Source organism: Macaca nemestrina, chromosome 4 (genome assembly GCF_043159975.1).
Source record: "Macaca nemestrina isolate mMacNem1 chromosome 4, mMacNem.hap1, whole genome shotgun sequence".
Classification (NCBI taxonomy): domain Eukaryota; kingdom Metazoa; phylum Chordata; class Mammalia; order Primates; family Cercopithecidae; genus Macaca; species Macaca nemestrina.
The window spans coordinates 103,716,600-103,743,113 of NC_092128.1; the positions used below are offsets into that span (position 1 = coordinate 103,716,600).

Here is a 26,514-nt window from a genome sequence, read left to right on the forward strand (position 1 = left end):
TTTTTTGTGGGACCTACCCACTGTTTTCCATAGTAGCTGCACCATTTTATATTCCCACCAACAGTGTACAGAGATTCCAATTTCTCCACGTCCTTGCCAACACTTGTTATTTTGTGTTTTTTCCTTCTTGCAGTCATCATTCTTAGGTTGAATATATTTTTCTTTTTTTTGATAATGGATGTGAGCTGATGTTGTTTTGATTTGCATATCCCTGATGATTAGTGATTTTGAGCATCTTTCCATATTCTTCCTGGCCATTTGTATATCTTTTTTGTTGTTGTTTGAGATAGAGTCTTACTCTGTAACCCAGGCTGGAGTACAGTGGCATGACCTTGGATCACTGCAACCTCCGCCTCCTGAGTTCAAGCAATTCTTTTGCCTCAGCCTCCTGAGTAGCTGGGATTACAGGTGCCCACCACCACGCCTGGCTAATTTTTGTATTTTAGTAGAGATGAGGTTTCGCCATGTTGGCCAGGCTGGTCTCGAGAACTTCTGACCCCAAGTGATCCTCCTGTCTCTGCCTCCCAAAGTGCTAGGATTACAAGTGTGAGCTACTACGCCCAGCTCATTTGTGTATCTTCTTTGGAGAAGTGTCTGTTCGGGTTCTTTTGCCTATGTTTTAATGGCCTGGTTTGTTTTTGTTGTTGTTGAGTTGTAGGAGTTCTTTACGTATCCTGGATATTAATTCCTTATCATATATATGACCTGCACATATTTTTTCCAGTTCTGTAGGAAACTGCATTCTTATTTAATCATCACGACACCACTCTTACCTTTGTTTTGTAAATGAGAAAGCCGAAGTACAGAGACGTTCCTTAACTTTTAGTAACCTTCCACTGGTTGCATGGTTAGTATGTGGTGGAGCAGGAATTCAAACTCACACAGGTTGCCTCCAGAGTCTGTACTTTCCCACCACATTATTTACAGCCAATTTCTTGGCCAACTTTGTATAAAAACAAATGACCTTGGTTTCAATGATTAGCCCATGTGGAAGGCTTACTTTAAGAGGTAGGTTGGTCTACATTTGAAAAAAGTAGAGCTGGCCTGGTGCGGTGGCTCAAGCCTGTAATCCCAGCACTTTGGGAGGCCGAGACGGGCGGATCACGAGGTCGGGAGATCGAGACCATCCTGTCTAACACGGTGAAACCCCGTCTCTACTAAAAATACAAAAAACTAGCCGGGCGTAGTGGCGGGCGCCTATAGTCCCAGCTACTCGGGAGGCTGAGGCAGGAGAATGGCGAGAACCCGGGAGGCGGAGCTTGCAGTGAGCCGAGATCGCGCCACCGCACTGCAGCCTGGGTGACTGAGCAAGACTCCGTCTCAAAAAAAAAAAAAAAAAAAAGTAGAGCTGATCCTCATTATTGGCAGACTTTGTATCATTCGTGAATTTGCCTACTTGCTAAAATTTATTTGTAACCTCCAAATCAGTGCTCGCAATGCTTTTGTGGTCATTTGTGGTCAAGTGCAAAGGAGTAAAAATTGAGTCACCTGATGCACATGTTCCCAGCTGATGTTAAACAACTGCTTTCTTGTTTCAGTTCTCATACTATAAGCAAGTGTCCTTTCATGGTCTACAGTATTTAGTGTCATGTTTTCCCCCACATTTTGGTAAGTTGTTTTTGGAGGCGGGTGTGGTGTTTTCACTGTTTAAAATGGCCTGCAAATGTAATACTGAAGTGCTGTCTAATGTTCCTAAATGCAAAAAGGCTGTGATGTATCTTGTGGAGAACAGACAGATGGTCCCTGACTTAACAACGGTTTGACTTATGATTTTTCGACTTTAGGATGTTGTGGGAGTGATACACATTCAATAGAAACCATACTTCAAATTTTGATTTTTGATCTTTTCCCTGGTATATTAAATGCATTTTTGACTTAAAATATTTTCAATTTATGATGGTTCTATTGAGATGTAATCCCATTATAAATTGAAAAGCATCTGTACGTGCAATTAGATAAGCTTAGTTCAGACTGAGTTCTAGTGCCGATGGCCATGATTCCCGTAGTAATGAATCATCAATACATATTAAATAAGGTATCTTTAAATAGAAGCACAAAAAACACTACATTATGTATTGATTGGTTGAAGAAACTGTTGTTACTAGAAGCTTGCAGGAATCTATCTAACCCTGTGTTTCTCCTAGGAGCAATGGCTCAGTATCTGCTAATTCATTGTTTACGGCGGCCTTATAAAACATAACTTTTGTGAATAAGGAGAATTGACTGCATTTCCTAACTACCATTTAAATCAGTGTAACATGAAGGAAAGCCTCATTTATGTTAAATAAATGAACTGTTGTAGAGTCCCAGGGCATGTGAATCTGTGTTGTAATTCAAAAGGTCCAAGTGCTTTCACATCTGCCATATCAGCAGCTCAGTGGTAGGTAGGGCTGGTCTATAGTCATTCTAGATAAGAAATCAAAGTAAGGAGAGGTTATGTGGGTTGCCCAAGGACACACAGATAGTTAGTGGTATAAATGGTCCTGCAGCCCAATTTTCCTGCTTCATTTTTGGTGTGAATTTCCCTTTTCTGTTTTGCCTTTCTGTAACTAGCATAGTAAGAGGAAGTGAATGCTTTTTAAGTACCTGTAACATACCATTTCCAGGGCTAGTCACTGATGGGTTTGATCTCATTTGTCTCAGCAACTCTTTGTAATAGGAGATGCAGTTGGCCCTCCATATCCCCGGGTTTCACATCCATGGATTCAACCAACTGCAGACTGAAACCTATGGATATGGAAGGCTGGCTGTACCAGGTCATTATATATAATAAGGGACTTGAGCAACTGGGGATTTTTCATCTGTGGGGTCTTGGAACCAATCTCTCACAGGTATGGAGGGCCAACTGTAGTGCAGTCTCGCCAATGACTAGACTGAAAGGAAGTTAGGTATTTCACCGAAGACTTATGTGTTAAATAGTGCTGATGGAATTTGAATCTTGATCCGCCAAAGAATATGTTCTTTTGTTATTTTCTGCAATTCTCTCCTAAATGTTTCGGAAGAGAGAATTAGCACAACATAAATGTATAATTCTCAGCCCAATTTACTAATGGTGTTGCAAAATATCTGATTAATGCTTCCAGCCATTTGGATTTGTGGTTTCATTTATGTGTACAAAATATTAAAAAGTTAATATAGAAATGTCTTCTCAGCTCTGTCCAAGTTTAATTTGCTATGCCTTAAGACATAATTATTAATTCATAGTGTGAATTCGATTATTATAAATGTTTTCTTTTTAGTGTGAAAGAAAATGTCTTTATTTAAAGCCCGTGATTGGTGGTCTACTATTCTGGGAGATAAAGAAGAATTTGATCAAGGCTGTTTGTGTCTGGCTAATGTTGACAATAGTGGAAATGGACAAGGTAAGCAATTTACTACCATGCATCTTGGATCAAAGCTTTGTAGAGATCAAATAAGGCTGGGCACGGTGGCTCACACCTGTAATCCCAGCACTTTGGGAGGCCAAGGTGGGCAGATCACGAGGTCAGGAGTTTAAAACCAGCCTGGCCAATATGTTGAAACCCTGTCTCTACTAAAAATACAAAAATTAGCTGGGCTTGGTGGCAGGCATCTGCAATCCCAGCTACTTGGGAGGCTGAGGCAGGAGAATCGCTTAAACCCGGAGGTTGCAGTGAGCTGAGATAGTGCCATTACACTCCAGCCTGGGTGACAGAGCGAGACTCCATCTCAAAAAAAAAAAAAAAAGAAAAAGATCAAATAAAAATGACTTGCTTTTCAAAATGTATACTTTTTAGAACTTAATTGAACTATCTTAATTGTACTTAATTTTGAAGGTATTTTTTTTTTATAAGTAATAGGTAGCCGACTGATAACAATAGTCTTTCTGTTTTGTTTCTGTTCTGGTTTGTACTGATTCTGTCATATTGCTTGCTGGAATTTAGTACAAATTATATGGCATCACTTCATTTGTATCAAAATTTGGAAAATTTACTTTTGTAGAAATTCTTTACAAGAAAAATACATTTTTTTTGGACCTGGAAACCATTCATACCATAATGAAATTATACTAGCTCTATTTGGTGGTAGAAAACAATTGTTAAATCATTGCTTTCATTATCATATTATAATACTAAAACCTACATCCTAGCTTATTCTTATGCATCTTCATGCTTTTTAAGTGACCTTTAAAACAGTTTGATTCTATATTATTGTATCATTGCTATTTGAAATTTGTATTTGGTTTATAGTCATGGACCTTTTTTTTGGTAATCTAGATAGTCATTAGCCTCTTAAAAAGAAAACTTATTATAACTCTTCTTTTGTTTACTGCATATAAATATTATCCTCTTACATTTTTTAAAAATTGTTTTTCTTGTCTATAATTGAAACAGTGGAATCTGCAGGAAAATGTGAAAGGAGAAAATTGTGTTGGTAAAGCAGAAGAGTGGGAGTACTAAACTGCACTGAGCACCTACTAAGTTGTTTTGAAGGAAAGTTTGGTCCCTAATTTTCCACTGATAGGAGATGGGAAGGCCTTCTATTCAGAGGGTATTGGGAGGTTCCTCAGCCCTGCCTCTGCCCTCACTATTTGTTAAAGCATGTGATTCCCCAATTATTTGGCCATGTAAGAGTCATGCCACAGAAATACCTGCCAGAGAGAACAATTTCAAACCTACTTCTGCCCAAACTATCTAAAGTTCAGCTTGGTTGGAAACTATACTTACTGATTATCTGAATGACATACTGTTCACTCATTCATTTCTATTAGAGCTCCTTACTGGGGTGCCACCAGTAGGTTACCAATATGCTGAGATACTGCTTCCCTCATAGTTTATGGTGAGCTGTGAGCAGCTTCCTTTGTTTTCTGAAGCTTGCTATACAAAAATCGTTACATATGTGTGCTTCACATAGACAAAAACACTGATCATTGTGTTCCAAAGCCTGGATACCTGTGTCATAATATCCTGGGGTGGTTATGATGTATGAAGATTTTCTATCCCAGACACATGAGATGCTATAAGATTGTATTATCCAGGGGTAGGTGGGGTGGTGTGACTTAGGTATCCTAATTTTTGATAAGCTCCAAAATTGAATGCTGGCATTCTCAAGTTTGAGAATTATTTTTGTTGATCTTATAGAATGGAAAGTTAACAAGAGCAGTTTTGGATATGCTCTGTTTAAGATAGAAATGTCTAGTATACTGAATAGAGGTAGAGATTTGGGGATGAACAATATGGTGCTTGTGTTTGGAGATCTGAGAACAGGTGAAAATGCACAGGGAGAGAAGTTGAAATAAGAAGGGAGGAGGTATAGGACTGTAACCTGGAGAATAAGAGGATCAACGGGGGAAGTGTGAGAAGAGTAATAGATTCTGAAAAGAGCAGGCAGAGAGGCAGGAAAACTAATTAGGCTGGTACCTGCGAAGCAAGGTTTAGTGACATGAGGACTGAAAAGGTTTTTTTTTTTTTTTTAAATTTCCTCCTCCTCCTCCTCCTCCTCCTCGTCCTCCTTCTCCTCCTCCTTCTTCTTCTTCTTCTTCTTCCTTTCTTCTTCTTTCTTCTTTCTTCTTCTTCTTCTTCTTCTTTTTTTTTTTTTATAAGACAGAGTCTCACTCTGTGGCCCAGGCTGGAGTGCAGTGGCACAATCTTGGCTCACTGCAACCTCCACCTCCCTGGTTGAAGCAATTCTCCTGCCTTAGCCTCCCAAGTAGCTAGGATCACAGGTGCCTGCCACCATGCCCAGCTAATTTTTGTATTTTTGGTAGAGACAAGGTTTTGCCATGCTGTCCAGTCTGGTCTTGAACTCCTGACCTCAGGTGATCCATATGCCTCGGCCTCCCAAAGTGCTGGGATTATAGGCATGAGCCACTGAGCCTGGCCTAAAAGTTTTCATGCTCTTTGGCAGCAAGTGGTTCATTAGTGTCTGTGACAAGAATGGATGCATGGGCACAATGGTAATGAAATCTAGGTTTTCAGTGTATGAATGGGAAGTGAGTGGGAGGTGGGGAGACTATTTATGGCTCTTTAAAGAAACTTAGCTGTGAATGGAAGAAAGGAGGAAGATGATTTGGAGGCCATGAAGGGTTGAGGGAAGTGGGAAAAATTCAATGTAGGATAGAGGCTTTCATTGATGGAGCAGGAACCCAGAGAGGACAATCAGAGATGAGATCAGGTGTACAGATGGAAGGTTAATCTTGAACAGATGTGGAAACTTTTTTCCACAGTGACAGAGGAAAGAAGGTAAGAATCTTTACAGATGTAGTGAAATTTGCGGGTCAAGTTGGAAAGTTGAAACAGTAATGTCAGTTGACCTCTACTTTTCTTTTAGGTGATCAGACAGTGAGAGAAGAGTTGCAGGGTTCCTGAAATTACTTTAGAAGAAGCCGAGTAAAACACAGAAAGATTCCTTGTTAATCTTGATAGTACAATTGAAATTGAACACGCCATTCATTTAAAGTGGTACTTACTTTCCTAATTCTCTCAACTCAAGATTCAGACTCTTGAGAGAGATAGTGAGAATGAGGGGGAGAGAGAGGATCTGAATAATACCATTTAGATTATATGCCAACCTGTGGCTTAGAGGGAAAGTTTATTACTAGAATTGGAGTAGAAAGCAAATGAGACTAATGGCTTTTCATTTAATGCCTGCATGTTCATTAATTCCTGGGGAGTCCCATATTTAATTGTAGCTTGAAATCTGTGAGAGTCAGACTTATCTGAGATCTGGTTACTATAATAGTCCTGCAAAGTATTTTAATAATCATACATATACATTTTGTTTCAGTGGGTTAGCTTGTTACCTTGTGGACTTGGCCATCCTGACCTCCTCTTATCCCTGAAGATAGGGCTATATTGACCTATCCATGAGTCTTGGTTGTTTAGTGAGTAAAAGTGGGGATTTAGGGCAGACAGGATACATGGGAAGCTTAGTGGGGAATATTTTAGGAAGGTTTAAAGGTTTAAGTCTTCCTCAACCCTTCTGGACTCCATTATAACAGTATAATTCCATTCTTCCTGATCAGTGCCTTTACTTTTACTTAAGAAGGCTGGAGAGATTTGTCAAGTCATTTGTTATTGTAATTTAAAACTTAAAGAATCAGTCTCTGAATTAGCTTCTCAGTGGTTAAGCCCCACTGAGTTGTAAGTGGTGAGAAATGTTTCTGCAGAGTACCAAAGACCCTGAGTTTATTCTTTACCCTTAGATGACAATTTTGAGATTTAAACCTATCATTCTTTTATTTTAAATTATCCAGTGCCCTTCGATAAAGCTATCTTACTTGTGGTTTGGTGTTCCTCCTTGTTCAGTTGCCTATGGCAGCAGCTTTCCGGTCTACTAGAGTTTCACCTGCAGTGGGCACAGAGTCTCAGATGACTAGAGATGATAACTTGATTAATTGTTCTGTTACAATGTGCAGTGCTACTTAACCCCACCTAGAACATGAATGAGAGTGTTCTGTGAAAGGGCATTTATTTAAAGTGGCCCCCAAATACTGAAGGAGCTGAGAACCAAAGATTGAGGCAGACAAATCCAGTTTGTCAGTATACGGTGATTTATTAGGTGAACTTATGGGCAGAAATGTCCTGGGCAGTTGCAAGACAGGTAGCTCTCCACACCACAACCCCCAGGCCTAGGGCTTGTATCTTGGGGAATAAAAGTATACATGCTCTGGAAAGAATGTGTAGGTGGCTATGAGTGTCACAGCCTATGATATATACAGCAATATAAAGTGCTGTTTTGGAGGAAAGGCAAAACTTAATGAATAGGTGTTTCTGCATAAAGAGTAATACATCAACTAGAGATCTTGGAGGAGTTCTTTGACTTGAGTTTAGTCAGGAGTCACATGGCAGATTAGCATTTAAAATAAAGTCACTCTTGTCCCCACAAGGAATCTTACTGTTTTGTACCCCATTTCAGGTCAAGAACCAATTCCCATACTTTGGAGGCCAAGGCAGGTAGATGGCTTGAGTCCAGAAGTTTGAGACCAGCCCGGATAACATGTCGAAACCATATCCCTACAAAAAGTACAAAAATTAGCTGGGCATGGTGGCACATGCCTGTATTCCCAGCTACTCAGGAGGCTGAGGTGGGAGGATCAATTGAGCCTGGGAGGTTGAGGCTGCAACGAGCTGTGATTGCATCACAGTACTCAAGCCTGGGCAACAGAGTGAGACCCTATCTCAAAGGAAAAAAAAAAAAAGAACCAATTCCAAATATGCTTGCATGTTTTCATGCCTGCAGTTTATTTTTTAGTGCTCATTTCTATATCAGTTATCTTTTTTTTTTGGCCACAAGTGGCAGGAAACTGATAAATTTAAGTACAGAAGGTACTGAAATGAATGTAAGATAGCTTTCCCAAATGCAGGCAGAGTTGAACTAAACAAGCTTTTAGTGGGGACAGGAATGGGCATGACTCTAGAGACCTTGTAAGTCTCCAGTATTGAAGTTCCCAAGATTATACCTCTCTCATAGGGTTATTATGAGGATTTTTTTTTTTCTTGAGATGGAGTCTCGCTCTGTCACCCAGGCTGGAGTACAGTGGCACTATCTCGGCTCACTGCAGCCTCCACCTCCTGGATTCCAGCGATTCTCCTGCCTCAGCCTCCTGGGTAGCTGGGATTACAGGTGCGCCACCACACCCAGATAATTTTTTAGTAGAGACAGGGTTTCAACGTGTTGGCCAGACTGGTCTCGAACTCCTGACCTCAGGTGATCCGCCTGCCTTGGCCTCCCAAAGTGCTAGGATTACAGGCGTGAGCCATTGCACCCAGCGATTTTTTTTTTTTTTTTTTCCAGTGACAAGGTCTTGTTCTTTCGCCCAGGCTAGAGTACAGTGGCACGATTATAGCTCACTGCAGCTTTGAACTCCTTGGCTTAAGCAATCCTTCCACCTCAGCCTCCCAAGTAGCTGGGACTAAAGAGGCATGCCACTGCACCCAGCTTTGCATGGCATTCCCTCTTTGTCTCTGTTCTGTCCTCTTAAAGGACATTGAGTTCAATCACACACCTAATTAACTGTTACCTCATTTTAACTTGATTACATTTGCAAAGACTCTGTTTCCAAATCAGGTCACATTCAGAGGTACCTGGGGTTATGACTTTAACATACCTTTTTTTGGGGGGACACAATTTAACTTATAACACCCATTCTATCATTTCCCCTTCTTGTACTTAAGATGAGGCATTGCTAATCAAGGCACTCTATCTAGTGACAACTCAGAATCCTTTTTAATACAGTGTTTTCAACAGCCATAACCAGTTATAGAGTTGGCCTCTATGATGGAATCAGTTTACAACATTTTACTAGTCCTTTGATAAAGGAGCTTGCTTTGATTGAGTTAAATTATGACTTCGATACCAAATAAAGGTTTAGGAAAAAATGCAATATGTTAGTACATTTGACTGTAGGGATGTAAAGCTATTTATGAAAGCTTGTGTGTTATTAAAATAAGTACACTTTAATTATACCTTCTTTGACACAGTGGCCTTTGTATATAAAGCAAGACTGAATTCTTTTAATTTTTAGATTTATCTTTTACACATTAGAAAGCTTATTTCTTAAGAGATTTGCTAATGTTTGTTTCTTCCTCTTTTTTTTTTTTTTTAAAAACTCTCTACAGATAAAATAATTGTGGGTAGCTTTATGGGATACCTAAGGATCTTTAGCCCCCATCCTGCAAAAACAGGAGATGGAGCTCAAGCTGAAGATTTGCTTCTAGAAGTGGATCTACGAGATCCAGTACTTCAAGTGGAAGTAGGAAAGTTTGTTTCGTAAGTAAGCCCACTAATTCTGGTATTTTACTTGGAGTATGTCAATCCTTTGCTGGGTCACTTTTGTGCATTTTTCAAAGAAGACCATCCATGAATTAAATATATTTTCTGGATATTGTCACCTAGGTGTTTCTCATGTATGGCATGCTTTTTATGTGGAAGCTATACATTTAAGATATAATAATTTAGGGCCTTTTAATAGTAATAGACTTAAGATGCCTGACATTATCAGAAGCTTAAAGACAAAGAGATAAGCTTTTGAAAATAACCAAATAAAGAAATAAATAAGAAGTATCTACTTATTTAAAGTTATATAAGTGTCCATTTATAATTAGATGAAGTAGCAGATAACCATTACTTTTTGGTTCATAGCGTTGAGGTTTTAAAATGAATACTTATTTGGGGTAGAGAGACCCTATCGTTTCTTGAAAGAAGTCAGTTCAACCTAAGAAGTAAGTCTTCCCCCTACAAGAGCTTTGTTTCAAAGTACTTTATTCTTAAATCTAATTTATTTTAGAAAAACGTTTATTAGTTTGAACTTTGGGTAATATGTCTGCTTTTTATTTACTGATTATATTGCTGATCCTCTTATTTTCATACACAAACTGTCTTATAATTAAGCTTGCATTTCTTAATCATTTAAAAGTATGATGAACACTTATCAAGTAGCCAGAGTTGATTTGCCTCCTCTTTTTGAGCTCCCTTTTGCCTTTTTAAATCTGGGCAGTGCCCTAAGCTCTGGATTTTGGCATTCTGCATTTGTTTATCATAATTTATTGGCCCCGGGGGCCATTTGTCAGGGCCCTAACTCCTGCTTGAAAACCAAACAACCACTCACCCTCTTCTAGTGAGATATGTTTTATTCTGTTGGGAAGCTGTAGCTTAGATGCTTTAGGCTAGGATATGAGATGAGACTTTTATGCTTTGTGACTGATGTGGTTGGTAAATGTCTACTTCATCTAAAAGCAGATGATGATTAGGTGCCTATCATGTACCTGGGACATATTAGATGTGATGGATTTACAAAGTAAGGAGACAAAAGCATTCTTCCCTCTGAAAACCGTTTTTACCTTACCATTAAAAAAACTGAAACACAGCCAATAAACTTTCTGTATAGTAGTCTTTAAGTCTAGCCCTCATCTATGTGATCACATTGGAAGGGGAGGAAGTTAACGTTAATAAGTAGATAGAATACTAGGCCTTTCTGTGACATCATGCTCTTTTCCTGAGCATGGTGGAAAACTCATTTTGAATGTCCAGGGCACATATACAAAATTTCCAAAGGTGATACTGATTATGTGATAGTCATGTATATTTGCATTTTCTACTAGTAGAGCAAATTATGAGTATATATTAATTTTAACAATGTTTTACAGATGTTATCTAATAAGATTCTTATTTGTAAATAAGATACTAACACTCTGAAAGTTTAAATGATCATACGTACAGTAAGGTGCAGAGTCAGAACCCCCATCTAGGTCTGCAGACTTCGATTATAGTCCTTGCAATTTTGAACAGAGTCTGTATCAGGGGTTGCACACTGGAGGCCTGCTTGTACATGTGAGCCTGCTTTGTATTGTATTGTATTGTATTGTATTGTATTGTATTGTATTGTATTGTATTGTGTTGTGTTGTATTGTATTGTATTGTATTTCGAGATGGAGTTTCACTCTCATCACCCAGACTGGAGTGCAATGGCGTGATCTCAGCTTACTGCAACCTCCGCCTCCCAGGTTCAAGCAATTCTCCTGCCTCAGCCTTCCAAGTAGCTGGGACTACAGGCACTTGCAACCATGCCTGGCTAATTTTTGTATTTTTAGTAGAGACGGGGTTTCACCATGTTGGCCAGGCTGGTCTCGAACTTCTGACCTCAGGAGATCCACCCCCTTCAGCCTCCCAAAGTGCTGGGATTACAGGTGTGAGCCACTACACCTGGCTACCTGCTTAGTATTTTAAATTTAAAAGAGCTGTCAACATTTAAGAACCAAGAGATTTCACATAAAACCCCTGCTTTCTGGCTTTTCTTGAAAAATGTGGGGCTCTGGCCACAAGCCCAGAACCAAGTAATAGCCACCTCCTTTAGTCTGGTCTCAGTCTCCAGTTAATCACAGCCATTTACACCCTTTACTCATTAACAACCCCTGGCTTGATCCTTGAAAACTGAATTTAGGATCTCTAGACTGTGCCATGCTACTGTTTCTGAAAACCACTTGAGATAGGCTGGGAATCGTAGTGGTGATATTGGTAGTTTATTTCTATTTGAGATTTAGTCCAAATGGAAATATTTTCAATACTTTTAATAAAATTTCAGAGATGGAAGTGATATATATGCTACTTCTAACAATGGTTGGTGTTTTGTGATGTTTTAACCTTTACAAGATGATTTCACATTATTTTATTTCATTTCATTGAACCTTTTATTTTTCATGAGAAATAGGCTCAGGGAGATTTAAGTGACTTGCCCAAAGTCACAGGTGAATTAGTCAGAAAGCCAGGACTAGAACTTGGATTTCTTTATTGAAAGAAATAGCACTTAGGGAGGGACCTGAGATCTGACCTTTTTGTTGGAAGCTCTGTTGGCTTCAATCTGAAGGCGGTGCCTTGAGGCAGAGTACTTGAGCCTCTGGGTTGTCAGATTGGTTGTTTATCATTATATTTATTTTTCAGTTTAGAATGTTATCTAATGAATTGTTTTGTTTACTCACAGTGGCTGTGGTTATGAGATGTTTTTGAAATTATTTTACAACTTTTTGGTTATATCTAAAACTAATATTGCAAAACTTTAAAAACTTTCTCTGTTTTTCAGAGGTACTGAAATGCTACATTTGGCTGTGTTACATTCTAGAAAACTTTGTGTCTACTCTGTCTCAGGTAAGAAACATTTTTACCAATGTAGAATTTATATTACAAATTGGGCTTAATGTTATATAAGAATAGATATTCCCTAGTGCCGACTTGGTAGAGAACACAAAACATTTAGTTGAATATTTTCTTGTCTTGGTTAGCATTTTCCCATTTTTCATTTATTCTTTCAGATACTTAGACTATTACATTTTCATGGTCTACCATTTCTGTGTATACATATCTTTCTAGCAGAGGATTCCTCTTAATCACCTGCCTCTCCAGAATTGTTTCGAGGATTGCCTGTGACTAATATAGGCCAATTCTGGGTACTTAGGACACTTGAGTCTTAAGAAATGTTCTACAATAACAAAATTGATTAGATGCTAAGTCATAGTGGTTTGAAGTACATTTTCTTTGGTGAACCTCAAGTATTTTCTCTTTACAGTTCCAATTTCTTGGTTTTTGGTTGTCTTCACTTAGTCAGACTTCATCAGGTTTTATTCTCTGACATGGTTCTGTGGGTACAAGTATAGTATGTGGTTTGGTTTTTATTAAAATTATAGTATGTGGTTTGGTTTTCATTATATTTTATTTTGGCCTTTATTAAATGTAAGATATAACTTAAAAATTTTTATTTCAGTTATTAGGTAAGTTTAGTTCAAGTTGAGAGTTATTTTAATGGATGTCAGTGTTGGGGGCATTTTTTTATGGGTATGAGAAAACTAAGTGTCTGTGAGGCTGTTCCGTATACCAGAGATCCTCTCCTTTGGAGCTTGCTGTAAATGTTAGCTTCTAGGATTTGGATTTCTCAGACTTATTCTCTTGATTTGGGCTTTCTTTGTATTTTGCTTTCAATTTGAGTAATGATGCATATTTACTCACTGAGTTGGAAATTCTTAGGCAGTCTCTTTTCAGGGTGAAGATCTTTCAGATTTCTAAGGCAGGCTTGCTAACCTGGCGTGGTGTGTGGTGGACATCCAGTAAATACTTGCTGAATGAATGAATGAACAAATTTCTGGGTAGTGCTGAGGCAACTGACAGTGACTTTCTTTATTCTTCACCATGTGCTGTTTTCATCCCCTTCTCTGTTACACTATCATTTTATTTCCCACTCTGTTTATGTCAGAGGCCTGATAAAGTGTGCTGTCATTGATTTTATGGTAAAGGACATGGTTTCATGTTGCTCCTCCTAGTGACAGGGCATTTATTTAGTATGCCGGAGTAAATGGAGAAGGTATTAGCATACGATATAGGTTACTTTATTGCATGGGTCTAGTTGTTCCTCTGTTTTTGACCGTAAGCCTGTTATTTTTCTAAGTGGGATACACAAGCCATGGAGGAGAACTTGCCTACAGTTATAGTTACCCAGAATACTTCTTTGGGAATTAGTTCCTTCTGAAGGCTCCATGGGGGGTGCTAAGCAGGGCAGAGAGGAGGGTATCTTAGAAACTAGAAATTTGATTAGACACTAGGCCTTCCCTGGTCTTGCTCCAACTATGGGCCAGAAAGAGACGCCTCTGGAGTTCCACTGGGGCTTAGAGCACAGACAAGGGATAAAATGTGTACTTATCAAAAAAACCTACTGAAAGAAACTGGCATAGTAGGTGACAATTTGTTCCTGGCACATTGGTATCCTCCTTCAAGTAAGTGTTGAAAAAGAAAGTTATTTGCTATGGGAATGGTGATATTATTGCTCTTTTATTCTTTGTGTTCATTTAAAAGCTTTGTATTCTCTGGGCACCAAGAGTTGTCCAAACTACATTCTCTTTTGCCCCACCTCACTTCCCTTCTGTCTCTCATTTCTTCAGCCTCTTTCGATATTTGTGGGCTGACAATTTGTATGTTTTTCCTGGCTTGGCTTACATTGAGAAGCATGGGAAGTTAATGTTTTTGTTCTCTTGAATATATTTCTTGAAGTTCCAGACTGAACTTTTACCTAGCTTTTACTGTAACAGGGGAAGCACAAATATTTTCTAATTTAAGTGAAACCCCTAGTGTCAGCAGATAAACGTGTGAGCTGAACTTGACATCCTTTTTCTCAACTGCTCCCTTCTCAAATATTTTTTGTTTTCTAAAAAAGCTTTGAGGCAAACCAGAGGAGACCTTCTAAGGTCAGTCTCCTGGACATACCTAACAACCCTTAATAGTCAGAGGCTATTTTGCTAACTTCTTTTTGGTGGGTTATGTGTCATCAAATGTATGCTTAATATAGAGAAAAAACAGGGTCTTGCTGACCTGAAGTTGGCCTATCTTATCATACTCTGGTGAAGAGAAAGCATCACATGGCATCTCAGATTTCTTTCTGATGGGCTTCAGTTTCTGAATAATTGGTTACAGATGTGTGAGTGTAAGCCATACTGATTATGTTGTTTTAAATATTATTTTCCAAAAAAATGTGTACTTCTCAAGAAGCATTTAGTAAGCATCTGACATATTTATAGAATTTTAATGGTTTCCATGAGGAGGGCAAAAAAGATGTGGTTCTTTACTTTTGACAGGCTTATGTAATCTAACTTGGTTATTTAATGCAGTGCACCTTTACTTAATCTGTAATGGCTTTGCGTTTAACGTCCTTAGATTGCTCAGCAGTTACCTGAAATTGCACTGAAAACTGTTGTCAAAGTGACCTTTGATTTTCCAGAGAATTTTTTGGTTTAAATCAGATCTTGTTTAAGTAAGGCCTGTTGCATAAATGTTTGAATATTCATGTATTTTTGAATTGAAACTTTATAATAATTTTATGTAGACTATAATCGTATATGCTATATTCAGTCCATATATCCCAGGGTAAAACCTATGTAAATAACTTTAATATTATGTCACTGATGCCTTTTTAGGGAGAAAATGGTCAGAAATATTAGATTTCCAAATACTTATTTTATTCCAAGGTAGTTATCTAAGGAAAATTGTGTTTTTCTCCATAGTTGCATTATTAAGTTTTAAAGTGCTATTACCCGAAATTTAAGATGTATCAATGCATTTGGAGTTTTTACACAAAGCCTAATGTCATTTCATGCCAAGTTTGTTTAAATATTGGCTGCTGACACCTATGTTCATTGACATGAGTTCCTAATGTTCCTGCTTGCATTTTGGCTAGCAGGCATGTATATAAGTGCTTTTCTTATTCAGAGGGATTGATCTGGTTGTAGATGTTGTTAAAAGAAAAATCTTAGTCAAATGAAATTTAACAGTTTAATTGAGCAAAGAATGATTTGTGAATTGGGCAGCCTCTTGAACCATAGTAGGCTCAGAGAGACTCCACCGCAGCCAAATGGTAGAAGATGATTTATAGACAAAAAAAGGAAAGTGACAGACAGAAAAGGGTAAGTGATATACAGAAAATGGAATGAGGTACAGAAACGGTCAACTTGGTTACAGCTTGATGTTTACCTTATTTGAACATAGTTTGAACAATTGGCCTCCTTCGGCGAAAACTCAGTGATTGGCACAAGAGTAGGTTGCAGTCTATTTATACCTCCGTTTAGGTTATAGTTCACTATGTACAGAGAAACCTTTTGGCTGAACTTAAAATATGTAAGGAGGCAGCTTTAGGCTAAACTTGATTTAACAATTTTCCCCTCTTGGTCATCCTCTCAATTTTGAGAGATTGACCAAAACTAGTCATTGATGTCACTATCACCATCGTAAATGTTCTTATTTCATCTCAAAACCCACTGGGAAATAGCAGAACAGTGAGTTTTGTAAGGTTGGAACAAGGAATTCAGGTTTTTTTTTTTTTTTTTTGTAAAGGTTAGAGTAGAGGGTACTTCCTTATGCTGGAATGTCCTGTTTATAGGAGAAAAACAAAACCTGGTCTGTTCTAGGAGCTATGTGTTTCCTTGAGATATTAGTTTGATTGTGTCACATTTAGCGTGAGTGACTTCATTTTGTCTTGGTCTTGTCTGTTGGGACCTAGTGCATGAGGTTAGTCCAAAACAATGGCCTTCCATAATTTGATTTAGAAAATTTACCCTTTTAGTCAGATTCTCACATAGGTAAGTGTGACCAAAACTTAGGGCCTTAATTCTACTCTCAGTTAACATCAATTTTGGGTTTCTGATCTCAGGATGTCATTCATAGGTTACAGTACCCTCATGGTCACACATCTTTTTAAGCTCTTGTCCTAGTTGAAGAGAGATCATGTGGCACTCTAGAGATGGCTGCATGCAAACATTTAAAACTTTTGAGAGAATATAGCACACTAAGGAGATTACTATTTTGACTATCAGAAGGATAATACCTAGAGTTTGGAGCATGCTTCTTAGCCAGGGTCCCCATGAACCAAACCAACTAAAATTAAATAGATCAAAGAATGAGCTAGATAAAGAGTCTGATCGTTTTAAATGAACAGTCTCTTCCTTAGTCCTCTACAACTGAATCTCTATAATGCCCAATGTGATGCATTTCTCCATGGTCAACAAGAAATGCCAGCAAGTGCACAGATACTGCTATTTAGCCAGTAAGTAATCTAGAGCAGTTCTATTATTTAGCATAACTTTCATAAGAGAATATAAAGTCCATTATGTGATTGTAGCCTTTAGGGTAGAATCTGCTATAAAGCCTATCATGAGGGATAAATTTCTAATCATTACCTCATTTACTTCAAACCATGGAAAAGGAGACCTAACAAATGATGCCTATTTAGAAGAATGAAGACTTATTGGAAATGTTCTCTTTAACCTATGATGTAGGTTAAGAGGAGTGGACCAGTGTCCTGTTTCTGACTGATTATGAGGCAACAAATGTGTCATTAAAATTTCTCACCTTCTCACCCGCATTAGGCCTTCATCTTTTATCTATTGTGGCATAAGATTATCCATGTATAAGGCTGGCTGCAAAATCCTTCACAAATGAAAGTATACCCTGTGAATGCACACAATAGACCCTCTTTTCACTTCTATTGCTCATGGAAGCATAAGCAAGAAAAAAATAGGTAAAACTCTCCTGATAGCAGAAAAGTCTTGATCCGTGATCTTGAGAAAAAGCTGTCTGTATCATGGATGCCATCTTCTTCTGGGGAGAAACTTTCCTGTTTAGCTTTACTTTAAGATTTCCAATGTGTATACAGTTCCAAGAGTGGAGGGGCCCTTTTGAGTTGTGAGATTATTAGCTCAAAATTTCAAGGTCGCAAAGTTTTGCTGCAATGTAGATGTTAAGGGCAGCCTTTCTCTGGTATTCTCAGAAGATTCAATCTTGGGTTCTAGAATTTGAAGGGATTGATTTTCCTCAGTAAGTGGACTGAGAAGAGCTTTCTTTACCTGATGAAAATATACTTTGACAAATAGAGCTAATGTTATCAGCCCTCTTGCATGGGAAAGCTTTTATACAACCAGAAAACATGCATTGAAAATGACAATTGAATGAAATCTTTCTATAAGTGTTTAAATGGCTCATCAGCTAGCAGAAATGTACCTGAAATTTTGGTTGTCTTTCCAGGAATATGGGTTTGACAAAGCAAACATTGGTTGTAAACTATTTTAGCAATATGGAACAGTCACCACACCAATTAATACCTTTTTTTTTTAAAAAATTTAAGTTCTAGGGTACATGTGCACAACGTGCAGATTTGTTATATAGGTATACATGTGCCATGTTGGTTTTCTGCACCCATTAACTTGTGATTTACATTAGGTATTTCTCCTCATGCTATCCCTCCCCCTGCCCTCCACCCCATGACAGGCCCCAGTATGTGATGTTCCTGCCCTGTGTCCAAGTGTTCTCATTGTTCAATTCCCAGTTATGAGTGAGAACATGCAGTGTTTGGTTTCTTGTCCTTGTGATAGTTTGCTCAGAATGATGGTTTCCAGCTTCATCCATGTCCCTGCAAAGGACGTGAACTCATTCTTTTTTATGACTATGTAGTATTCCATGGTGTATATGGGCCACATTTTCTTGATCCAGTCTATTATTGTTGGACATTTGGGTTAGTTCCAAGTCTTTGCTATTGTGAATAGTGCTGCAGAAAATATATGTGTACATGTGTCTTTATAGTAGCATGATTTATAATCCTTTGGGTATATACCCAGTAATGGGATCACTGGGTCAAATGGTATTACTGGTTCCAGATCCTTGAGGAATTGCCACACTATCTTCCACAATGGTTGAACTAGTTTACAGTCCCAACTACAGTGTAAAACCGTTCCTGTTTCTTCACATCCTCTCCAGCATCTGTTGCTTCCTGACTTTTTAATGATCGTCATTCTAACTGGTGTGAGATGGTATCTCATTGTGGTTTTGATTTGCATTTCTCTGATGACCAGTGATGATGAGCATTTTTTCATGTGTCTGTTGGCTGCATAGATGTCTTCTTTTGAGAAGTGTCTGTTCATATTCTTTGCCCACTTTTTGGTAGGGTTGTTTGTTTTTTTCTTGTAAATTTGTTTAAGTTCTTTGTAGATTCTGGATATTAGTGCTTTGTCAGATGGGGAGATTGCAAAAATTTTCTCCCATTCTGTAGGTTGCCTGTTCACTCTGATGGTAGTTTCTTTTGCTGTGCAGAAGCTCTTTAGTTTAATTAGGTCTCATTTGTCAATTTTGGCTTTTGTTGCCATTGCTTTTGGTGTTTTAATCATGAAGTCCTTGCCCATGCCTATGTCCTGAGTGGTATTGCCTAGGTTTTCTTCTAGGGTTTTTATGGTTTTGGGTCTAACATGTAAGTCTCTAATCCATCTTGAATTAATTTTGTATAAGGTGTAAGGAAGGGATCCAGTTTCAACTTTCTGCATATGGCTAGCCAGTTTTCCCAGCATCATTTATTAAATAGGGAATCCTTACCCCATTTCTTGTTTTTGTCAGGTTTGTCAAAGGTTGGATGTTTGTAGATGTGTGGTGTTATATCTGAGGACTCTGTTCTGTTCCATTGGTCTATATCTCTGTTTTGGTACCAGTACCATGCTGTTTTGGTTACTGTAGCCTTGTAGTATAGTTTGAAGTCAGGTAGCGTGATGCCTCCAGTTTGTTCTTTTTGCTTAGGATTGTCTTGGCAATGCAGGTTCTTTTTTTGGTTCCATATGAACTTTAAAGTGGTTTTTTCCAATTCTGTGAAGAAAGTCATTGGTAGCTTGATGGTGATGGCATTGAATCTATAAATTACCTTGGGCAATGTGACCATTTTGACTATATTGATTCTTCCTATCCATGAGCATGGAATGTTCTTCCATTTGTTTGTGTCTTCTTGTATTTCGTTGAGCAGTGGTTTGTAGTTCTCCTTGAAGAGGTCCTTCACATCCCTTGTAAGTTGGATTCCTAGGTATTTTGTTCTCTTTGAAGCAATTGTGAATGGGAGTTCACTCATGATTTGGCTCTCTGTCTGTTATTGGTGTATAGGAATGCTTGTGATTTTTGCACATTGACTTTGTATCCTGAGACTTTGCTGAAGTTGCTTATCATGTTAAGGAGATTTTGGGCTGAGACGATGGGGTTTTCTAAATATACAATCATGTCAGCTGTAAACAGGGACAATTTTATTTCCTCTTTTCCTAATTGAATACCCTTTCTTTCTGTCTCCTGCCTGATTGCCCTGGCCAGAACTTCCAACACTATGTTGAATAGGGCATCCCTGTCTTGTGCCAATTTTCAAAGGGAATGCTTCCAGTTTTTGCCCGTTCAGTATGACATTGGCTGTGGGTTTTTCATAAGTAGCTCTTACTATTTTGAGACACGTTCCATCAATACCTAGTTTATTTGAGCATGAAGTTTATAAGTTTATTATTAGCATAATGGGCTGTTGAATTTTGTAGAGGGCTTTTCTGCATCTATTGAGATAATTATGTGGTTTTTGTCATTGGTTCTGTTTATATGATGGATTTATGTTTATTGATTTGCGTATGTTGAACCAGCCTTGCATCCCAGGGATGAAAGTCGACTTGATCGTGGTGGATGACCTTTTTGATGTGCTGCTGGATTCGGTTTGCTGGTATTTTATTGAGGATTTTTGTGTCGATGTTCATAAGGAATATTGGTCTAAATTTTTTTTTTTTTTTTTTTTGTGTCTCTGCCAGGCTTTGGTATCAGGATGATACTTGCCTCATAAAATGAGTTAGGGAGGATTCCTTCTTTTTCTGTTGGTTGGAATAGTTTCAGAAGGTATGGTACCAGCTCCTCTTTGTACCTATTATAGAATTCAGCTATGAATCCATCTGGTCCTGGACGTTTTTTGGTTGGTAGGCTCTTAATTATTGTCTCAATTTCAGAACCTGTATTGGTCTATTCAGAGATTCAACTTCTTCCTGGTTTAGTCTTGGGAGGGTGTATGTGTCCAGGAATTTATCAGTTTCTTCTAGATTTTCTGGTTTATTTGCATAGAGGTGTTTATAGTATTCTCTGATGGTAGTTTGTATTTCTGTGGGATTGGTGGTGATATCCCCCTTATAATTTTTTGTTGCATCTATTTGATTCTTCTGTCTTTTCTTCTTTATCAGTCTTGCTAGTGGTCTATCAATTTTGTTGATCTTTTCAAAAAACCAGCTCCTGGATTCATTGATTTTTTTGAAGGATTTTTTGTGTCTCTATCTCTTTCAGTTCTACTCTGATCTTAGTTATTTCTTGCCTTCTGTTAGCTTTTGAATATGTTTGCTCTTGCTTCTCTAGTTCTTTTAATTGTGATGTTAGGGTGTCTATTTTAGATCTTTCCTGCTTTCTCTTGTGGGCATTTAGTACTATAAATTTCCTTCTACACACTACTTTAAATGTGTCCCAGAGATTCTGGTATGTTGTGTCTTTGTTCTCATTGGTTTCAAAGAGCATCTTTATTTCTGCCTTCATTTTGTTATGTACCCAGTAGTCATTCAGGAGCATATTGTTCAGTTTCCATGTAGTTGTGCAGTTTTGAGTGAGTTTCTTAATCCTGAGTTCTAATTGGATTGTACTGTGGTCTGAGAGACAGTTTGTTATGATTTCTGTTCTTTTGCATTTGCTGAGGAGTGTTTTACTTCCAATTATGTGGTCAATTTTTGGATAGGTGTGATGTGGTGCTGCGAAGAATGTATTTTCTGTTGATTTGGGGTGGAGAGTTCTTTAGATGTCTATTAGGTACACTTGGTGCACAGCTGAGTTGAAGTCCTGGATATCCTTGTTAATCTTCTGTCTTGTTGATCTGTCTAATATTGATAGTGGGGTGTTAAAGTCTCACATTATGATGGTCTGGGAGTCTAAGTCTGTGTGTAGGTCTCTAAGAACTTGCTTTATGAATCTGGGTGCTCCTGTATTGTGTGCATGTATATTTAGCATAGTTAGCTCTTCTTGTTGAATTGATCCCTTTACCATTATGTAATGGCCTTCTTTGTCTCCTTTGATCTTTGTTGATTTAAAGTCTGTTTTATCAGAGACTAGGATTGTAATCCCTGCTTTTTTTTTGCTTTCCATTTGTTTGGTAGATCTTCCTCCATCCCTTTATTTTGAGCCTATGTGTGTCTCTGCATGTGAGATGGGTCTCCTGAATACAGCACACTGATAGGTCTGGACGCTTTATCCAATTTGCCAGTCTGTGTCTTTTAATTGGGTCATTTAGGCCACTTACATTTAAGGTTAATATTGTTATGTGTGAATTTAATCATGTCGTGATGTTAGTTGGTTATTTTGCTCGTTAATTGATGCAGTTTCTTCCTAGCATTGATGGTCTTTACAAATTGGCATGTTTTTGCAGTGGCTGATACTTGTTGTTCCTTTCTATGTTTAGTGGTTCCTTTGGGAACTCTTTTAAGGCAGGCCTGGTGGTGACAAAATCGCTCAGCATTTGCTTGTCTGTAAAGGATTTTATTTCTCCTTTACTCGTGAAGCTTAATTTGGCTGGATATGAGATTCTGGGTTGAAAATTATTTTCTTTAAGAATGTTGAATATTGGCCCCCACTCTCTTCTGGCTTGTAGAGTTTCTGCTGAGAGATCTGCTGTTAGTCTGATGGGCTTCCCTTTGTGGGTAACCTGACCTTTCTCTCTGGCTGCCCTTAACATTTTTTCTTTCATTTCAACCTTGGTGAATCTGACAATTATGTGTCTTGGAGTTGCTCTTCTCGAGGAGTATCTTTGTGGTATTCTCTATTTCCTGAATTTGAATGTTGGCCTGCCTTGCTAGGTTGGGGAAGTTCTCCTGGATAACATCCTGCAGAGTGTTTTCCAACTTGGTTCCATTCTCCCTGTCACTTTCAGGTGCACCAGTCAGACATAGATTTGAGCTTTTCACATAGTCCCATATTTCTTGGAGACTTTGTTCGTTTCTTTTTACTCCTTTTAATCTAAACTTATCTTCTCACTTTATTTCATTAATTTGATCTTCAATCACTGATACCCTTTCTTCCACTTGATCGAATCAGCTATTGAAGCTTGTGCACGTGTCAGGTAGTTCTTGTGCCATGGTTTTCAGCTCCATCAGGTCATTTAAGGTCTTTTCTACACTGTTAATTCTAGTGAGCCATTCATCTAATCTTTTTTCAAGGTTTTTAGCTTCCTTGCCATGGGTTTGAATATCCTCCTTTACCTCCGAGAAGTTTGTTATTACCTACCTTCTGAAGCCTACTTCTTTCATCTCGTGAAACTCATTCTCTGCCAAGCTTGGTTCCATTGCTGGTGAGTAGCTGCAATTCTTTGGAGGAGAAGAGGCACTCTGGTTTTTAGAATTTTCAGCTTTTCTGCTCTGGTTTCTCCCCATCTTTGTGGTTTTATCTACCATCAACGTCTTTGATGTTAGTGACCTACAGATGGGTTTTTTGTTGTTGTTGTTGATGTTGATGCTGTTCCTTTCTGATTGTTAGTTTTCCTCCTAACAGTCAGGTCCCTCAGCTGCAGATCTGTTGGAGTATGCTGGAGGTCCACTCCAGATCCTGTTTGCCTGGGTATCACCAGCGGAGGTTGCAGAACAGCAAATATCACAGAACACCAAATATTGCTGCCTGATCCTTCCCCTGGAAGCTTCATCCCAGAGGGGCACCTGCCTGTATGAGGTGTCAGTCGGCCCTTCCTGGGAGGTGTCTCCCAGTTAGGCTACTCGGAGAGTAGCAGTCTTGAGGAGGCAGTCTATCTGTTTTCAGACCCCAAACACCATGCTGGGAGAACCACTGCTCTCTTTAGAGCTGTCAGACAGGGACTTTTAAGTCTGCAGAAGTTTCTGCTGCCTTTTGTTCAGCTATGCCCTGCCCCCGGAGGTGGAGTCTACAGAGGCAGCAGGCCTTGCTGAGCTGCAGTGGGCTCCACCCAGTTCAAGCTTCCCTTGGCCGCCTTGTTTACCTACTTAAACCTCAGCAATGGCTGACGCCCCTCCCCTTGTCAGACTGCTACCTTGCAGGTTGATCTCAGACTGCTGCACTAGTAGTGAGCAAGGCTCTGTGGGAATGGGACCCAGCTAGCCAGGCGTGGGATATAATCTCCTGGTGTGCCGTTTGCTGAGACCATTGGAAAAGGGCAGTATTTGGGCGGGAGTGTCCCATTTTTCCACGTACAATCTGTCCTGGCTTCCCTTGGCTAGGAAAGGGAAATCCCCCAACCCCTTGCGCTTCCCAGGTGAGGTGATGCGCCCCCCATCCCACCCCCGCTTCGGCTTGCCCTCCATGGGCTGCACCCACTGTCCAACCAGTCTCAGTGAGATGACCCAGGTAGCTCACTTGGAAATGCAGAAATCACCCGTCTTCTGCATCTCTCACACTGGTAGCTGCAGATCGGAGCTGTTCCTATTCAGCCATCTTCCAATTAATACATTTTGTAATTTGGATAATTTTATCTCTTCCATGATGAGTCATAGAATGCAGAGCTTTTAATGACAAAAACTTTAAGGACTCAGGGAGCACAAGGTGGCTGTCCAGGTTCTCCATGACTCCATGCTTAATGTTGGACTTAATGTCCTCTTAAATAACAGTTGTTTCTCCAGTTTAGATTTACACCTCCGATAACTGAAAGTTCTAGGTAATTTAACTTGGATCATGGAGTTCGTTCACATTGCATATATATAAACAATTTCAGTACTGTCTGGTTTAGAATGAAAATCTGGCAAAATATTTTCTTAGTGTTGAATCTTTTTGTCCTGCTTGGGTTTGCAGTTTTATAAACTAGTCAGTCTGTTCATTAAAATTCTGGGAATTCTTTTTTTTTTTTGAGTTGTAGTCTAGCTCTGTTGCCCAGGCTGGAGTGCAGTGGCATGATCTCAGCTCAGTGCAACCTCTGTCTCCCAGGTTCAAGCGACTCTCCTGCCTCAGCCTCCTGGGTAGCTGGGATTACAGGTGCCTGCCACCACGTCCAGCTAATTTTTGTATTTTTAGAAGAGATGGGGTTCACTGTGTTGGCCAGGCTGGTCTCAAACTCCTGACCTCGTGATCCACCTGCCTCGGCCTCCCAAAGTGCTGGGAGTACAAGCGTGAGCCACTGCGCTCAGCCTTAAGTTCTGGGAATTCTTACCCCATCCAAATGATATGATCCTAAAGTTACCAGAAACCCATATTCAAGAGTGCTCGTCGGGGTCCTTTCTATCCTTTCATGCACCTCCTTAAAGATACGATACTCTAGGATTTTAGGTGCTTGTAAAGTTTTCAGTAACTGCATTAAAATTAAGCAATTAACTCTGGAAATAACTTTCAATGATTATAGTTAAAGACATAATTGACAAGGAAATTTTGTCATTTATATGGCCTACAATAACTTAATATAATAGCCATAAATGTGACTGATAGCATATGCCCAGACATACTAAAATTTTAGAAATCTCATATAATTTTGGAACATATGTTAGTAACATATTCATTAAAATATAACTTGAAGATTAAAGATCATTTCTTGTTTGACAGTGCTTCCCGTGTAATTTAACCTTTCAAATAATCCTGTTTATCTCTCTTTTGGCTGCTTCAGGTGCCCTCTGTAGCATCCCAGATGTTGAAAGAGACTTAATTTTGACCTGAAATTTGATTTTGGGAAGCCCATCAAATTGTCAAAGGTTTTATTACACTTGACTAAGATTGGATCACAGGTCACCATAAAATAATGGTCATTCATTTAGCCAAAGTGATATTTACAAGACTCTTTTTTTTTTTTAAAAATAATAAACCTGTACTCTTTGATAGAGGAGACTCAGTCTTTCAATTATAAGACCTAAGACAGCATGATGAACCCGTCTCTTCTTTCTCCTTTTTTTTTTTTTCCTTTTTGCAGTTTACTCAACGCATGAATGAAAATGCTGCACAAAATTTTTGTTCAAAGGAGAAATCAAATTTTACTTTTTTGTTAGTGTATTATAAATACTAAAGCTAATTTTAATAAAATCTCATAAATAAATTTATCAAATCTGTCTAAAATTTTAACTCTTAGTAACCTTAATTTCTGATGAAAACCCTAGAAAATAATTTTGAACTAATTTTATATCAGTATTTGTAGATAAAAACTATTTTTATATCTTTTTAGAAAGATTGTTGTTCAAATTATTGTTTTTCAACAGATCTAAATATATGTAGTTTTTCTGTATCATATAAACATAATGTCAACGTATATAGACAAACTAATGTTTAATAATTAATATTTCAATATTTTAACTTACAAATGACTCAGACATTTTATGATTATTACTTAATTTAACGTAACATGACCTGAAGATTTTAAATTACTGAAAAGAATTTTGAAAGTATGACACAGGTACCCTCCTTAATATTTTCCCTTAGTCATTCTGGGTGCCAGGTAGCCTTGTGTTACTCAGGAGGCCTATGAAGGTCAAGGCCTCTCTGAGTCCTGACATACCAGGTGCAGAGGTCAGAACAGAAGACAGAGTTGTGAAGAGTGTATCTGGAGGATTCAACCCCTCCCCAAATAGCCAGTAGGCAAGCAGGAAAGTAGGGGAGAAGGGAGCATTTTGGGCTTGGTTCTGGCTTGTAGCTGGTGGTCTAGGTACTAAGAACATGCCTCTAGGCTGAGCATGGTGCTCACACCTGTAATCCCAGCACTTTGGGAGGCCGAGGCAGGCGAATCATGAAGTC

The 26,514-nt window shown here is 38.7% G+C and overlaps 1 protein-coding gene across 4 annotated transcripts in view; it reads left to right on the forward strand.

Moving 5' to 3' along the window:
• The window catches only part of LOC105475849 (Bardet-Biedl syndrome 9), a 555,557-nt gene that overhangs the window by 80,507 nt on the left and 448,536 nt on the right, over positions 1-26,514 (forward strand). For 3 of the 4 annotated variants that reach the window (XM_011731402.3, XM_011731401.3, XM_011731400.2), the window contains exons 2-4: positions 3,240-3,362; positions 9,579-9,729; positions 12,536-12,600. The exons of the other annotated variant lie outside the window; for it this stretch is intronic. In XM_011731402.3, coding sequence (XP_011729704.2) covers positions 3,251-3,362; positions 9,579-9,729; positions 12,536-12,600 — 328 coding nt within the window. In that variant the 5' untranslated portion in view covers positions 3,240-3,250. The remainder of the gene's footprint in view (positions 1-3,239; positions 3,363-9,578; positions 9,730-12,535; positions 12,601-26,514) is intronic. 4 annotated transcript variants of the gene reach the window in all.